This window comes from Mastigoproctus giganteus, chromosome 4 (assembly GCF_048544385.1).
Source record: "Mastigoproctus giganteus isolate SK-2022 chromosome 4, ASM4854438v1, whole genome shotgun sequence".
NCBI classification, from domain to species: Eukaryota; Metazoa; Arthropoda; class Arachnida; order Uropygi; family Thelyphonidae; genus Mastigoproctus; species Mastigoproctus giganteus.
In genome coordinates this window covers 164,456,582-164,473,815 of record NC_143578.1, presented here as the reverse complement: position 1 = coordinate 164,473,815, position 17,234 = coordinate 164,456,582, and the positions used below count along the sequence as shown (strand labels likewise).

Below are 17,234 nucleotides of genomic sequence, written 5' to 3'. Positions count from 1 at the left end.
TGATGAAATTTGCCTTTAGCCAGCAGGTTGTTGGTTGGTGGAACAGACTTCCATCCCTTGTCGTGTAAGTTGATAGCCTAAATAAGTTTAAAGCTCAGCTGGACAGGTATTTTGAACAAACAGAGGGGTGAAGTGGAAGTGGTTATTTTTTATTTATTTATTTATTTTTTATTTATTTTTTATTTTTTGGCTGATGCTGCATAAGCTTGCTTTCTAGCATCAAATGCCTCTACTAATGCTAATAGTAGTGGAAGTTCGTTTTGCAGAAATTCTAGGTAAATCGGCCCTGTAAGATGATTTTGTAACACAACGGGTCCAATCAACTGATTGTCAATGATACCACATCACACATTTACAGAGAAGCGATTGTTGAAAATTTGTTTCAATGGTGAAGAAAAGCAGAACGTTGTATCGCATACACAGAAGCCAAGAGAGAGAGTGGTACTCACAGCTACACTAAGCAGACACTTCTATGCACAAATCATAAAAAATTAGTGTGCTTCAAAAACCCAGACAGATTTTACAATCCTAGAAAAATCCATTTCAGCCTGGGAATGAGAATTACTTATGTTCCAGCCACAAGTTCAGGAGCAACTCACTAAAACTCTATCCATCCCTTCTAATGCAGAACACTCAAAAAAGAAAATCCATCATCAAGAAAAACGTAACATCATAGGCCAAAAGCCAACTGAAAATTGAGACAGAAGCAACAAACCAATTAGACAAACCATTACTAGAGATTTTTGTAGGTAAAGAGATGGATAGAGGTAAACCATATTTCCCCAAAATAGAAAACCTAAAAGCGAAAAATTTAAAATAGCTTTGAGATAAGTCTGAAAGCTCCTCCAAAACCAAATAATGAAACCATTTTTATTTATTTATTGTATGATGTGAGCAATACACAAAGGAACTAGTTTTTTTCTGCTTCCTTCGTGTATCATGGCCGTGAGGTCCAACCAGACAGTACGGCGGCATCATAATATCGAAACCCGAGGCGGGATTCGAACCCGCGACCTTTGGGTTGTCAGGCAGGCACTTTACCAGCCCAGTCGGCATGAAAACCATAGTTCAATGGAACTACAGAGGGTTCTGCACTAACATAAGTGATATATATGATCTCATTGCACAGCCTGCTCAGCTGTGTTTGCTGATAGGAAACCTTTCTCAGAACTCAAGACTCTGCCTCAGTAAAGGCAGTCTTGAGTTCTGATGGTATGACCCACCCATGATGGTGTGGTAATACTAGTAAAGACTTGTATTCCCTCTCAGATCCCACCAAACACAATCCTTGAAACAATTGCAGTATGCATAGCTCTGAATCCCTCACAATGATTGTCAAAATCTACATTCCACCAAACCAAGAATTATTACAAAATTCAGAAGAAACAGTAATTCAAATACTTCCCTCCTTCTGTATACTTGGAGACCTCAATGGACACAGCCCTTTGTGAGGTAACACGGCCAGAGAAGACAACAAATTGAAAAATGGATAGAAGAGAATGACTTAATCCTGTTGAACAATGGCACACATACATACACACATCTTCCATCAGGAAATAGCATAGCAATTGACCTGTCTGTATATTCCCCAATATTATTTTATATGATTGGTCAGTATGATCCTCTTAGTAGTGATCACTATCCAGTAATCAGTACCATGGTAATTAGGAACAGCACGTCAGTCACATAAAAATCCTAGATGGAAAATAAACCATGCAGTTTATTTAAGCAAAAGCTATTGCAAAATTAAATGCAGTTTTGCATTTAATTTTAAGCATAAGGCTATTGCAAAATTAAATGCAGATATTAACAAGCAAAAACCATTAGATGCAGCATAAGGCTATTGCAAAATTAAATGCAGATATTAACAAGCAAAAACCATTAGATGCAGCAGTACAATATGTAACAAATAAACTAATTTAATCTGCTGAGAAGACTTCCAAAAACATCAACACACTTTCCAGCCCATCTGAAATCAATGTAGAATGAAGAATGTTTACAGGCCAAACAAGAGAGAAACAAAACCTGTAATTTTTGAAGAAAGTCAACTACAGAGAACCTCATATTGTTCAAAAAGGCACGAGCAAGGGACATATATGTTAGAAGAGCCAGCAGAAAAGCATCTTCGATAAAATTTGCATTCACATTAACAAGTTCCACACTATCTCAAGCTGTCTGGAATAAAATCAGCAAAATGAATGGCAGATACCAGAGTAATTCAACTCCTGTGCTAAACTGGAACAAATAAGTAAGTCACCAAAGAGATAGAAAAAGTCACTAGGCAAAACCATTGCCAAAACCCCTGCAACCACCTCATATACTCCTAATTTTCAAATATACAAGGCAAGAATAGAAAGATACAAATTGAATTTTTCCCCAACAAGTGATGAACAGTACAACCTTCCTTTAACATTTCATGAATTAAAACGTGCTTAGCAGTGGTATATTTGGGCTGGAACCCACCGGTACTTTTTTCTAAATGTTAAAAGGAAATCATTAAATTTATACACCTAATATTATGAAACAATAGCATAATCAAAAAGGAGGGAGAAATATCTATTTTACTGATTGATATTAAAAATATATATTAAAAGTAATCTTTAAAATTAATAGATTTCTTTAAAAATTTATTTAAAAACAAAAATATAAATTTCGCAATGAAACTTGAACGTTTTTTACTAAAGTACAATATGTTAGATAAAGAGATCCAATAAATGAGATATACTGTGATGCGTGCGAATGCTGCATTTTGATTCGCCAAAAGCTGAACACTAGAACTGGTTGTTCTATCAACCGAGTCTGAAGTCAGATTCACTTACTGTACAGTTGATGTGGCATTATCATATAGTCTTCTGGAGAACAAGCGTTCCTGTACTATTTATTTTAGCAATACACCTCTGGTGCTTAGACAAAGCAAAGTGCAGAAGGACCAGACCAGATTCACTACATGATGTTGAAACAGCTTGATGACCAATCCCAAATAGCAGTGCTTGAACTATATAACAAAATATTTCTAGAAAACCAGTTTCCAGATAGTTGGCATCATGTAGTAATTCTAGCTTTCCCAAAATCTGGAAAGGATCACTCACACTCGTGCAACTACCATCCAATAGCTTTAACAAGTTGTCTAGAAAAAAGTCATAGAAAAAATAATCAATACTCACCTAACATGGTGTTTGGACAGTAATAACCTTCTCAGTCCATCACAGCATGGTTACAGGAAAAAAATCACTCAACACCAGACTTACTTATCAAAATTAGAAAACAATGTATCCTTCCTCTGTAAAGAGCATCACATCATGATCTGTTTTGATATAGAAAAGGCATATGATATACAGGGACATTGACATATTTCATGTCAGTGTCCCTGTATATCATGTTTTTTGATTTATGGAATTCTTCAAAACATATCTCCTTGGATTATGTGGACATCTTCCTAAATATATCCAAAATTTCTTACAACACAGGGCATTTCTAGTTTAGCTGCAGACTCCCTGTTCAAAAGTTTTTACATGAGGTGTGCAGCAGAGGTCATTGCTTGGCACTACCTTTTTCACTATCAAAATAAACACTATAACTGAACATATACCAAGAACCATTAATGCCACTTTGTATGTTGAAGATTTCAGAATGTGCAGACTATAGAACAGCAACTACAAGGAGCAATAAACAAAGAAAGCAAATGGGCACAAACAAATGGCTTCCAGATCTCCACACAAAAAACTGCAGACATACACTTTTGTAGGGGCGCCTCCGTAGCCAGGTGGGAAGGAGCAGCAGTGCGTAGCACAAGCTTCTTGATTAGACCGGGGTTCGAGCCCGTCACCACCAAATACGGAGGATGCGGAAAGGTCATTCAGGGAATGACCACCGCATATCCCGGAGCAATATGGCCTTAGTTGCTAATGCTCCTAAAAACCAAATAACAAAACAAACAAAACAAACACTTTTGTAGAAAATAAAACCTACAACTTGATCCTGAACTGCAACTTGACAGGCATATGATCCCAGTAGTATCTAGCATAAGGTTTTTAGGTCTCATCTTAGATAAGAAATTACCATTCCTTGACCATATTAAACAACTCATGACTTACATACTCAAAGCCCTCTCTACAACAACTTGGGGAGCAGATCAGTGTACACTTAAGTTTTATTGAGCAATAGTTCAGTCCAGGCTAGATTATGGGCACCTGTTTACAACTCAGCAAAACCAAGTGCACTATGTATAACACTTGGAGCTTTGTGCATTTCATTTGTTCAAAGCCTATATGCAGAGGCCAAGGCCTATGAATCCTCACTACAGTTAGACAACAGAACATCCTACCCTATGCTGTGAAGATCATATCTGTCTCTGATCATTCAAATAAAAATTTCATCAAACTGGGAAAAACATATACCAGGCCCATCCACAGATGAATCAATCCACCAACATCCATCTAAAAGATTTACCATTAAGCCAAGATCTTGACTATGATAACATAGCTACTACAATAGCATAAACCTTTCCACCATGGAATACAGTTCAACCTGTACGTGATCTATATTTTTAGTATTGTGGGGGAGAAATAACTGTATCAAGAATAAACTATCAGCAAGATCTCATCCAACAACTCTCAAAAAAATGCAGCATTTTTACTGCCAAATTACAAGTCATCTTGATGGCTGTAAACCAAATTGAATATAAACAAATAGCAAACAGCATAATTTTCACTGACTTTCTTAAGTCTGTTATTGCCTTGAAGAATGCTTATACCACAGCACACCCAGCTCTACAACAAGTCCAGTATTCAGTATCAAAGCAGTTGCAAAGAAATTGCAATATCAGATTCTGCTCTGCTGGATCCCAAGCCACACAGGAATAACTGTAAACCAAAAAGCAGCAAAGAAGCTGCCACCTCTGACTATGTCTTTCACTCAGTGCCATACACAGATTCCAACTCCTTCATCCACCAAAGCAGTGTAAAGCAATAGCAACAACACTGGCAAGATAAGACAAACAACAAACTTCATCTAATTAAACAAATACTTCAACCATGGAATACTAGCTTCCGATCTAGCAGACACTAAGAACTGACCACTGCACAGTTACAAATGAGTTGTACACACGCAGATCACTCAGAAGTGAAGACTCTCCTCATTGCTATACAATTGTCAAGTTCTACTAACAGTATAGTACTTGATTATGAACTGTCCAAAATTTAAAAGGGAGCATCCTAGAATTTCAAACTGTAATGAATGCATAAAACAACCTAACTCTCAAAATAATTTTAGACAACAGCCAAATATTATCGGTTTTCTTTTTTTCTGAAGTTAATTGGCTACTTCCAACACATAAAAGTTAATACTGCACCATTTGTGTAGTAGCATTAACAGTGTTGTTGGTCATGGTATTCTAACATCCTTTGAGACAAGACAGAAATTCTGATCATTACATACGAAACTCTCCTAACCTAAGCTAGGCACATTATAGCATAAGCTTCTTTTGTGCCAATAGCTCTTACAAAGTTTTCCATCTGCCATGGCCTTCCTTATCTCTTGACATTAGTCCAGTAGCACATCTGTGGGGATTTCTGCAACCTACAACATAAGTGCTATCCAGGAACATACATGAATATCTGCAGCCATCCAAAGTTTATGAATTAGCTGCTTTTCTTGTAAGCAAATGAATCCAATCTTGTGGATTTCTTTGCCACTCGTACTGGCCCAACACCTTGCTGACTGACTTTTGAAAAGAGTTACTTATTCTGTCCACCATTTGCTAGATTTGTATTCTGTAGTTTCAAAGAGCATAATTTATAGTGAATTTTCCACTCATTAAGATTAAGCATTTGCATTTCCAGTGATTTTTTTTTTTTTTTTTTTTTTTTAGGCATATGGCAGAACGCATGGGTACTCCATACTTGCAACAAGTATTAAACCAGCAGCTGACTAATCATATTCGTGATACATTGCCTGCATTACGGGATAAACTTCAGCGGCAAATGATATCGATGGAAAAAGACGTGGAGGAGTATAAAAATTTCCATCCTGATGATCCATCAAGAAAAACAAAAGCAATGTTGCAGTAAGTATTTTCATATTAATATATTTGTGACTGGTGTTAATGCCCATCATATGATGGAGGGGAAACCTAATATAAAGTTGGAAGATGCAGCATAGGGATTAATCCTAAAATACATCAACATTTATACTTTATCTGTAGTTTTCTATGCTTTTCAGGTATGGTTCTCCACTTTCCTTTCCAGTTGAAGTAGAAGTTTGGCTCCTATTGAATCTTGGATTTTAAAGTGGACATGTGCATGCACACACCTCCCTCAACTTTTCAAGAGAGAGTGCTGTACAAAGAATCTTACTTATACAAAATTAAAATATCTCAGAAACTAATTTTCAGCTTTATCTCTTCAACTTCTGGTATCTGAACCCCCTGATAGATTCTGAAAGCTCATTTCAAATATTGTCCCTAAACTTATCCACAACATTTAATCAGATTGACAGTTTTCAGACAGTTTTCAAATAGTTTTCAGACAGTTTTCTCCAGACTAAGTAATTAACCTAATCAGCATGCTTTACATGAATCGTGATCCAAAAGTTGCCACCGTAAATTGCTACAAACCAACTCAGTTTTATCATAAATCAAGTGTTTTTTTTTTTTTTTTTTTTGTTTTAGTTAGTTGTTGGCGCATCGGCTTCTGTGGCCATAATGCACCCCCTAAGGTTTTTTGCAGTACTCTGATCCAAGCCTGAGGCGGGATTCAAACCCGTGACCTTTGGGTTGCCAGACAGGCACTTTACCCACCCGGCTAGCCCGGTCGGCCTAAATCAAGTAATATTTTCAAATCTGTTAATTTATTATTTCTATTGTAAAGGCTCCACTGATCTCTGTCTTCAGGTATATTCCACTTTTTTCTATCTATCTTATTATTATTAGAGTACAGTCAGTCTTTGTATAACACTTGTTTACACTACATGAATTCAATCATACACGATTTATAAATAGGGGAATGATATTGTATATAATACAAACCGAATTTGCTTATGCACGATTCGCATTTGTGTGTACAAGAAATGGCAGTCGAATGCAGAATCACCCCCAACTGAACGCAACACGATAGGAATGAAGGGAAGATTCTGAAAATGTATTTATGTTTTTTATATCAGTGAAGGGGAAACACATGTCACCACAATAACATAAAAACCCACACAATTCCAGCTATCGGTATTATCGCAAATGCATTTAGATAGAGTTTACAGATTCCACTAGCAGAAATGCAACTGGAAATTGTTTTATGGTGGTGACCTCCAGAAATGTGCTTTAGTAAAATGTGAGCTAATGAGGTCTTAGTGTGTCTCTGCTTTTACGGTGTTGTTTATTCAGTTGCTACATGTGCGCATCTTTTTTTATATCAAGCGTGCCTCCTCGTTTTGTAATTGTGCTTTATTCCCTAAAAATGAGTAAAATACTTAAAAGGTGTGAAAAGGAAGCGTCCTGGTTGAAGACACTACAGATTCAGAGAGAAAAAGGAAAGCAATATCGATAGACAGAAGCAGACTGGGTCAAAAATTCTTACCCGGAAAAATTTGTAGTGGCCTCATATTTGGCGTTTATGGCCAAAATCACACCAGCCTCCATCATCTTCTGGCCTCTGGCCCACCAGGTTTTCCCCAGTAAGGCTTATGGCCAGTCCACCTCTGTCGATAGAGAAAAAATATGAAATTGTGAAACACTTTGAGCAAAATGAAAGAATATGTGATATTGCACATGTTACAGGCCTAAATGAGGCAACGCAGAGAATTAGAAAGAATGTAGAGAAACTAAAAACTTTCATAGCAGGAACAACTCAAAGTGTAACAAAATCCATTAGATCAAGACAAAGAATTGGAAGAGATGGAATGGCTCTCATCTGTTTGGATAGAAGATCAAACAAAGAACAATTTTGCTTACAATAGAAGCAAAAGCATTAGCAATATTTTGTTACATAATAGTCGTAATAAAATACGTAAGTATTTTATTATGATTATTTATTGTGTTTGGTAATGTTTTGGTTACAAATATGTGTTCAATCTTGGGTGGTCGGCGCCTAACTCTATTTTTCCCATAGGGCCTGTTATTTATATTGCACGATTTTGCATTGCACGAGGTTTCTAGGAACACAACTATCATGCTATATGAGGACTGACTGTATATCTATCTATATCATTAGAGTATAAAGCTTCCTTATTATTATTAATCTGCATCCACTGCAAATAATATTTGTTTTGTTCAAACACTTGATTTATTTCAAGTGCATAATAGAACTATAACATACAAACAATAATTGTGGTACAAATAACACTGAATATTAAATGCTAAATACTTCAGAGGTGATCATAATTTTCATTCATTAGAATGAGTATTTTAACGGACACAAAAAAAAAGCATACAGAACAAAGAGGCAAGATGAGAGAAACTATAAGAATTACAGAAAAGATTTATTTATTATTATTAACCATATGGTGCAAGGAAGCCTGAGGCTTTTGCTGCACCAACCAAAAAAAATTTGAGTTACCCTGAGAGAGAGAGAGAGAGAGAGAGAGAGAGAGAGAGAGAGAGAGAGAGAGAGAGAGAGAACAAGAGGCATAAGTAGAATGGAATCACCAAGAAAGAAAAGAATGATGATATTCAGCTCATGGCCCTGGGTGTGTGCCAAGCCCATAATCACCAGATGTGAGCCCCTGGGGTGATTAATGTCCTTCAGAGTCTGCGTATTCTTCCCACAGCTGCATTCATTGTGAACTAATTCCTCAGGAATTCTCGTATGTCAGAATTGGTTAGCAACTTAACAAAAACCATAGTGGTTGAATGAATACATGCTGTGTGTCTAATACACAGTGAGCTCTAAAAGTTGTATGTCAATGTTTTCTCTTAATTTGATATTTCTTTTGTAAAGGCCTCATTTATATCTAAACTTGCAGTGCTTCTTTTTATCTCCTTCCTCTCGCTTGCTCTGATCTACGTATATATACAGGAACTTACGGAAATTCAACTTTACATAAGTTTTTGCTGGCTGGTGCAAACTTAAAAAAATCATGGAAATGTATTTTACATCCCATAGGAATAAATGGAGGTATCATGAAAATATCATAATGTGAACCCAATAACACATTGTGTATTTTTTTTTTTTTTTTTAATTCATTCCAATTCCTTTGAAGTTGAAAATTTCACTGTATTACTAAGCTATTTATCTCTCTAAAAGGTCATATTTATAATGGAAATTGCTCTACACTTTCATCGTTATCATATGTTCCCATTATAAGAATCAATTTTGAACGCCTTTGTGATATTTTTCTAAAGCACGTTTCTGGAGGTCACGGCCATAAAACAACAAAAACAATTTACACTTTCCAGTTTATTTTCTGTTAGTGCATCTAATTATAAAAGGTGTGTTGGTGTGGGTTTTTATGCTGTTATGGTGAAATATGTTCTCCTTCACTGAAATCTCCAATCATATAAAAAACAAATTTTCAGAAACTTCTCTTCATTCCTATTTACATATTACAATGATGAATGGAAAGCGACCAGCAGAAAGTGCAAGTGGTGGTAGTGCCAGGAAACGAAACAAAATTGATTTAGAAATTAAGGTGAAAATGATTAAGAAGTACGAAAAGACAGTTTATCATCTATGGCAAGGGAATTAGATCATGCTGCTTCAACAGTAAATACTATTTTAAAGAACAGTGTGCATTTAAAAGAACATGTCAAAGGATCAATGCACTTAAGATCAACAGTGATCACAAAACAGCTTTCAGGTGCTATGGATGGAAAATCAGATTCAGAAACGAGTGCCCCTGAATCTAATGACCATTCAAGCAAAAGCAACAAGTATTTAAAAAGATATTAACCCTTTGCCTGTCCCGTGCATCACATGTGATACACACTTACTGGAGTTTTAAATACGATAAATTTTCGATAAACGTCTGAAACTTACTCAGTTTTTCGATCTAAACATGTTATAGTTTGTCTTTCAACTCAGTGTGCATTACATCTGATTTACAAAGCGCAAGAATGTGAATTATCTGAAATAATATGGTGGAGTTACTAAATATATAAAAAACGCACAAATATAAATAAAGTAGCTGTTATTTCTCATTCAATACACTGCATAATTTTATTTATGGTATTCATTGAAACAAGGTAGGCAAAATGGTTTGTTACATTCAACACATTCTGTTGAGACTTGTTTAGATTTTTTCATTACTTCTTTGCGATTTTCCTTCGATATGATTTTTTGTGTAACAACAATGACACCTTTTCCGAACGAGTTTTCCGTCTTCTCTTCTTGGTATATTTCGTAACATGTCATATGGGATGCACACATCCTTGCATATCCTTGGTCCGTTACATGTACCCTGACCTACTAGATAAGCAAAAAATTACTCTAGAGAGCCATGCAACATGATAAAAGTAACTATTTCAAACGAACGTACAGCTTAGTACATGCTAAATATATGTGGACAGGCAAAGGGTTAAGGATAAGTAGTACGGCGAACCCCATAATAAAAATTCCTGCAATCCAGTCTGAACATCTCCCCCCGTAACTTGAGATTATGGCCCCTAGTTCTAGAATCATATACAGTAAACCCCCGCTATTCGCGAGGGTTACGTTCCTGAGAAATGCCACGAATACCGAAAACGCAAATACAGTTAGTCTTCGTATAACACGTGTTTACACTACACGAATTCGATCATACACGATTTATAAATAGGGGAACGATATCTTATATAACACGAACCGAATTCGCTTATGCACGATTCGCCTTTGTGTTTACAAGAAATGGCAGTCGAACAATTTTTACAAGAAATGGCAGAATCACCCCAACCGAATGCAACACGATAGGAATGAAGAGAAGATTCTGAAAATGTATTTATGTTTTTTATATCAGTGAAGGGGGAAACACATTTCACCATAATAACGTAAAAACCCACACAATTCCAGCTATCGGTATAATCGCAAATGCAATTAGATCGAGTTTACTACCAGTTTATAACAGATTCCACTAGCAGAAATGCAACTGGAAATTGTTTTTATTGTTTTATGGTAGTAACCCCTAGAAATGTGCTTTAGTAAAATGTGAGGTGTTAATAGTGTATCTCTGCCTTTACGGTGTTGTTTATTCAGTTGCTACACATGCGCAGCTTTGTTTATGTGTATCAAGCATGCCTCCTCATTTTGTAATTGTGCTTTATTCCCTAAAAATGAGTAAAGTACTTAAAAGGTGTGTAAAGGAAGCGTCCTGGTGAAGACATTACAGATTCACAGAGAAAAACAAAAGCAATATCGATAAACAGAGGCGGACTGGGTCAAAAATTCTTACCCAGGAAAATTTATAGTGGCCTCATACTATGGTTTATGGCCAAAAATCATACTGGCCTCCGGCCCACCGGGGTTTCCCCGGTAAGGCTTATGGCCAGTCCGCCTCTGTCGATAGAGAAAAAATATGAAATTGTGAAACGCTTTGAGCGAAATGAAAGACCATGTAATATTGCACGTGCTACAGACCTAAATGAGGCAACACCGAGAATTACAAAGAATGCAGAGAAAATAAAAACAACTTTCATAGCAGGAACAACTCAAAGTGTAATTAAAATCCATTAGATTAAGACAAAGAATTGGGAGAGATGGAACGGCTGTCATCTGTTTGGATAGAAAATCAAGCAAAAAAGTTTGCTTACGATAGAAGCAAAAGCATTAGCAATATTTTATTACGTAATAGTCGTAATAAAATACTTAAGTAATTAAAATGCTTACGCATTATGTATTTTATTTCATATAATAATAAATAATCGTAATAAAATACTTACGTATTTTATTACGATTATTTATTGTGTTTGGTAATGTTTTGGTTACAAATGTGTGTTCAATCTTTGGTGGTCAGCACCTAACCTTATTTTTCCCATAGGGCCTGTTGTTTATATTGCACGATTTTGCATTGCACGAGGGTTTCTAGGAATACAACTATCGTGCTATACGAGGACTACTGTACTGAGTTACAGCTCCCATAGTAATAAAGGGGTTCCGTTCCAAAGTATCAAATATATAAGAAAAACTAATCTAAAATTTGGTCTATGTATGTGTTATATGTACCTTCATAATATGAACTATGTACATAGACAGTACATAGTGAAATGCAAGCATATGGCATCGAAATGAAAATAAGAAACAATTTAATATTAAATGTAATATTTATTAGAAATTTCAAACCAGTGCCTTTGCTAGCTAAAAAAAACTTATCCCACCAGTGCTATCACCAGTTTCGCTAAAGTGTTGATAAAGGAGTTTTGCCTTTTCACGAATGATGAGTGAACTTAACGGAATTTTATTTTGAGTTCGGTCTTCTATCCACAGATTTAAAGCTTTTTCAATTTTTTCTAATTTAACATCACGAGTTACAGAGCAAATTTTTGAAGCAATTAGCGTGTTTTCACGGACCCTACGGCGGATTTTTTCTTCCGATTTCTTGATTGATCGTACCCTTGACTCATTGATTTTATAATGTTTTGCCACTGAGGAGACACTTTGACGATTAGAAATTTTATCTAATAACTCAATTTTATTTGCTAATGTCATCACCTTCTTTGATCTTTTCACATTTCCCTTGTTATTCATAGCCATATTTTTGTACGGGTTAGAAAGAACTTGTCCACAATAAAGTCACTTTCTTCCATTAACACACTAGAAAAAGGCTGTTTTACACTGCAAAATGGTAGATTTATCACTTTTGTAAGCATATCAATTGATAAATTTATTCAATTTATAAGCATATAAATTAAAAGCAAACGACGAAACCTTCCATGACAAGTGCATAACACATACTGAACAAGGATTAGCAAGAAACATCCACGCTCGCGATTTTGTCACCCCCCCACCCACCCACTGAGCATTGTTTTGACCGGGAAAGATAATTTTAGCCACGCCCATGTTTTTTTTATGGCGGAAAATGTTCACGGCGCTTTAAAATTCACATTTTTTTAGGTTTCATTTTATATTAAATCAGCGACCGATAATACAGATACCGCGAATAGTGGGGGTTTACTGTATAACCATAAAAATTTAATCCTCATTCATTTTGCTTATGCCTCTCAGAGCCTTAAACACCTCAAGCAAGTCTCCTCTAAGGTGCCTAGATTCCACGCTCTGCAACCCACATATTCAAAGTCTTTCCTCATATGGACACCCCTTTTGCCGATCTCACCAGGCGAGTTACCTGTCTTTGGACCCTTTCAAGAAGAACAATGGCTTTCTTTAGGTGTGGTCTAACAATAGCCTTATGCAATGGGATTATGACGTCCTTATCTCTACTAGCAATTGTTCAATACATCACCAATAGCACACCATGGCCCTTCCTTGCAACCTGTCTACAATGCTCAGAGAATTTAAGTCTGACCACATCGTAACACCCAACTCCCTTTCCTCTGTTAACAGCTTTAGTTCAACTCCACCAAGTGTATAAGTTATATTCAGGTTACTGTTCCCCAGGTGCAATACCTTACCTTTTCTGGATTAAAGCATATCTGCCGTTTTTCTGACCATCCCTGAAGTCTATCTAGGTCATTCTAAAGAAGCTCTGCTTGGAGGCGATCATTAACTACTTTACCAATTTTTACATCACCTGCAAATTTGGACATCATGCCCTCTATCCCTTCATCGATGTCATTTATGAAAATCAAAAACAACAGTGGTCCTAATACTGAACCTTCGGGAACCCCACTTCTTACATCAACCCAATCTGAGGAATAACCATTTATCACAACCCTCTGCCTCCTGCTCTGAAGCCATCCAGTTATCCATCTAAGGATTTTCTCTGTGATTCCAACCGTCTGCAGCTGCAAAGGAATTTTGTGATGTGTTGGAAAATATTTATGAAGGCAGCTATTCAATGCAGCAAATTTTTAACGTTGACGAGACTGCTCTGTATTGGAAAAAAATGCCGGATTGAACATACATTGCCAAAAAAGGAAAATACAATGCCGGGTTTCAAGGCGTCAAAAGAAGATAGGACCACGCTCTTGCTTGGGGCTAATGCAGGAGGAGATTACAGATTAAAACCACTGCTTGTGTACCATTCTGGAAATCCTCGTGCATACAAGAGCATCAATAAAGCCACCATACCCATGCATTTCCGATCTAACCAGAGAGCATGGATAACAATATCTCTCTTTAAGGATTGGTTTAAATGTTGCTTCATTCCCAAGGTTGAAAAATATGGTAAAGACAACGACATTCCTTTCAAGATTTTGCTTCTATTAGATAATGCTCCTCGACATCCTACGCATCTAGATGATCTCAATTCAAACGTGAGAGTCATATTTCTACCACCAAACATGACTTCACTCATCCAACCTATGAATCGGTGTTATTTTGAATTTAAATGCATACTATATATGCACATTTGCTCAGGCATTGTTTGCAATAGACAATGTGAAAAATTTTACGTTGAGACTTTTGAGAAAAAAAAATTTCTGTGGTATAAATGCCACAGTTTCCTGTACATTAGGTTAATTTTTCTTTTTTAAAAAAAATTTTGGCCTCAACACAAAATTATATGTATAGGAGACTATTGAAACGTTAATGGTGGCATATATAGACTATTTCAGCACAATTCGCTGAAATAGTGAAATGGTGTGGCATCCTGAAGAGATACCATTTCACGTATATCTGCCAGGTACCTTCTAATTTTTAATTTCTTTTTTAATTTTTAATACTTAATGTTTATTGTTTAATTTTATTTTAAAAGTTAGAAGCTTTAGTTTTAATTTAAGTATGAGAGTAGACATTAACATAGCATTTCGGTTGATATACAGAGATACAAAGACAACCACTTCCAAATTGCAGTAATCTACTCAGCCCAGGACCGTTACTAATATGGACAGGAACTTGTGCCCCCCAGATTACCTGAGCACCAGCTTTATATTCTTCAATCAGATTCTTTCCACTTTCCCACCCCTAAAATTCTTCAACACTCTGAGCCATTAGTGCAATATGAGGGCAGGAGTGTCTATTACTATCCTAAGTACCTTTCTAACTTCGCTTCCCATTAGCTAAATAGCCAGACATTGACTGCTATTGTAACAACATACATTTAAATAAATACAAAATATAAACTTACTAGCACTATCTTTGCCACCTGCCACAAGATAGGCAAGTATTTTCAAACAGAAAAATTGTTAAAATATTACCCATTTATATATATATATATATATATATATATATATATATATATATAAATAAATGGGTATTCAATGTAACCCCTTAATGGTAATGTTTAAAGAGGTTTCATATGAAAAGAGGTATACAGTTTATGAAATAGTTTCAATGAATGCAAGATTAATAAATCAGGTATGAAAAATTAATATAACTTATATATATATATATATATATATATATACACAGTAAAATCTCGTTAATACAAACTCTGTTTATATGAAGCACGTACCATCCCCTACGAAAGGATAGGCTTTTCTATGTAAATATATTCATTTATTACAAAATTCGGTTAATATGTATTACAAAGTTCTTTTTCACCCCATGAGAAATAAATATTGTCATTTTGTATGTTTAATACAAATCTTGTCAGAGAGATCCAATTATTGCCCCCGGCCACCTGGCTCCCTACTTCCCGAAGGATGGCACTGACTTGTTAGAAATTAGTTTTGTGTAAACAAAAGCAGTTTATGGTAGCTACAATGTCAATTGCACTCTGAAAAACATCTTTCTGAAGGACGAGTTGTTAAATTAACAAAAGAATAAAAAGTTTTTCTAAGTTGTTTACATGCACTCCCTCGCTCTCCACGAGAATAAGGTCAGTTGCAATTGTTACCCCAATTCAAAGAGTCTTTTGCTATCATATAGGGCAATCTATTTTTTGTGCCATTTTATCTGAGCGGATGTCTTTTTCAGAATTTGTCTTTAAATTAATTTAAAATTTGTTTATATTAAATCTTATCTAGCAGCGTTATGGCGCCAAAACGTAGACAGACAGAATTAAACTAAAAATTATACAAGAGACTGATAGGATGGAAAGAAGCAAAATGGACACTGCAAAAGAATACAACATCCCTTTACCTACTTTATCTACAATACTGAAAAATTGAAAAAGACTTGAAGTGTGTTGTGACACTGGAGCAGCGATGAAAAACAGGACACAAATTCGCGGTGTAAAACATGAGCTTGAAACAAAACTTGGAGAGCAACAAATGCGTGCATCTAATTTGCCAATATAAAGTCCGATTTTGCAAGAAAAGGCAAATTATCTAGCTGAGCAACATGGGATTAGAGACAAAAGGCAGCAGTGACTGGCTCCAAACATTTAAAGACAGGAATAACTTGGCTTCATGAAATGTTTGCGGTGAGTCTGGATTATTGACAAAGAAAAGGCTACAGACTGGTTGTGTTCTGTACAGTCCATCCTTGAAAAATATGAGGCGAAGGATATTTTTAATCTTAACGAGACAGGTTTATTTTATAATTTGTTGCCAAACAAAACATTTGCTGTTCGAGGAGAGTATTGTCATGGTGGAAAATTAAGTAAACAAAGATTCACTGTTCTGTTATGCTGCAATTCAGATGGCAATACAAAACTATGCCCACTTGTGATTGGTAAGTTTTCCAATCCAAGATGTTTTAAAGCAGTTAACCAACTTCACTGTGATTATGAGGCCAATAGAAGTACTTGGCTTATGATCAAAATTTTTCGGTCTTGGTTATCAAAATTGGACAGAAGAATGGCTTGAGAAAAAAAGGAACATTTTGATGATTCTAGATTGTTGTATAGCACATTCTGCCGAGACCCTTAAGTCGACAAATATATAGCTGTTGTTTTTATCCCTAAATACCACCAGTTTAATGCAACCACTGGATCAAGGCATTATTTATAACCTCAAGAGAGCATATAGGACCCACCTGATAAGGTAAAGAAAACTGCAGCCATTATCAACCCACTGTAGGATGGAAGCCTCCTCAACAATTCATGGTGAGGGAAATGGACCATAGTCTGCTACGCTGGTTGGCAGATCGACCGTATTTAGCAGTCAGGGACTCGAACCCCAGTCTACTCAAAGAGCGTGTGCTACTGCACTCCCGCTCCTGACCACTCGGCTACTACAAACCTCGTTATTACAAAACGTGAAAATTTAGGTCCCGTGAACTTTGTATTAACGAGATTCCACTGTGTATGTATATATAGTAGTAATATTGAAC

At 36.0% G+C, this 17,234-nt stretch overlaps 1 protein-coding gene across 2 annotated transcripts in view; it reads left to right on the top strand.

Moving 5' to 3' along the window:
* LOC150087162 (dynamin-like) overlaps positions 1-17,234 on the top strand; it is a 307,901-nt gene that overhangs the window by 80,805 nt on the left and 209,862 nt on the right. For both annotated transcript variants that reach the window (XM_090372996.1, XM_090372997.1), the window contains exon 7: positions 5,870-6,064. In XM_090372996.1, coding sequence (XP_090229122.1) covers positions 5,870-6,064 — 195 coding nt within the window. The remainder of the gene's footprint in view (positions 1-5,869; positions 6,065-17,234) is intronic.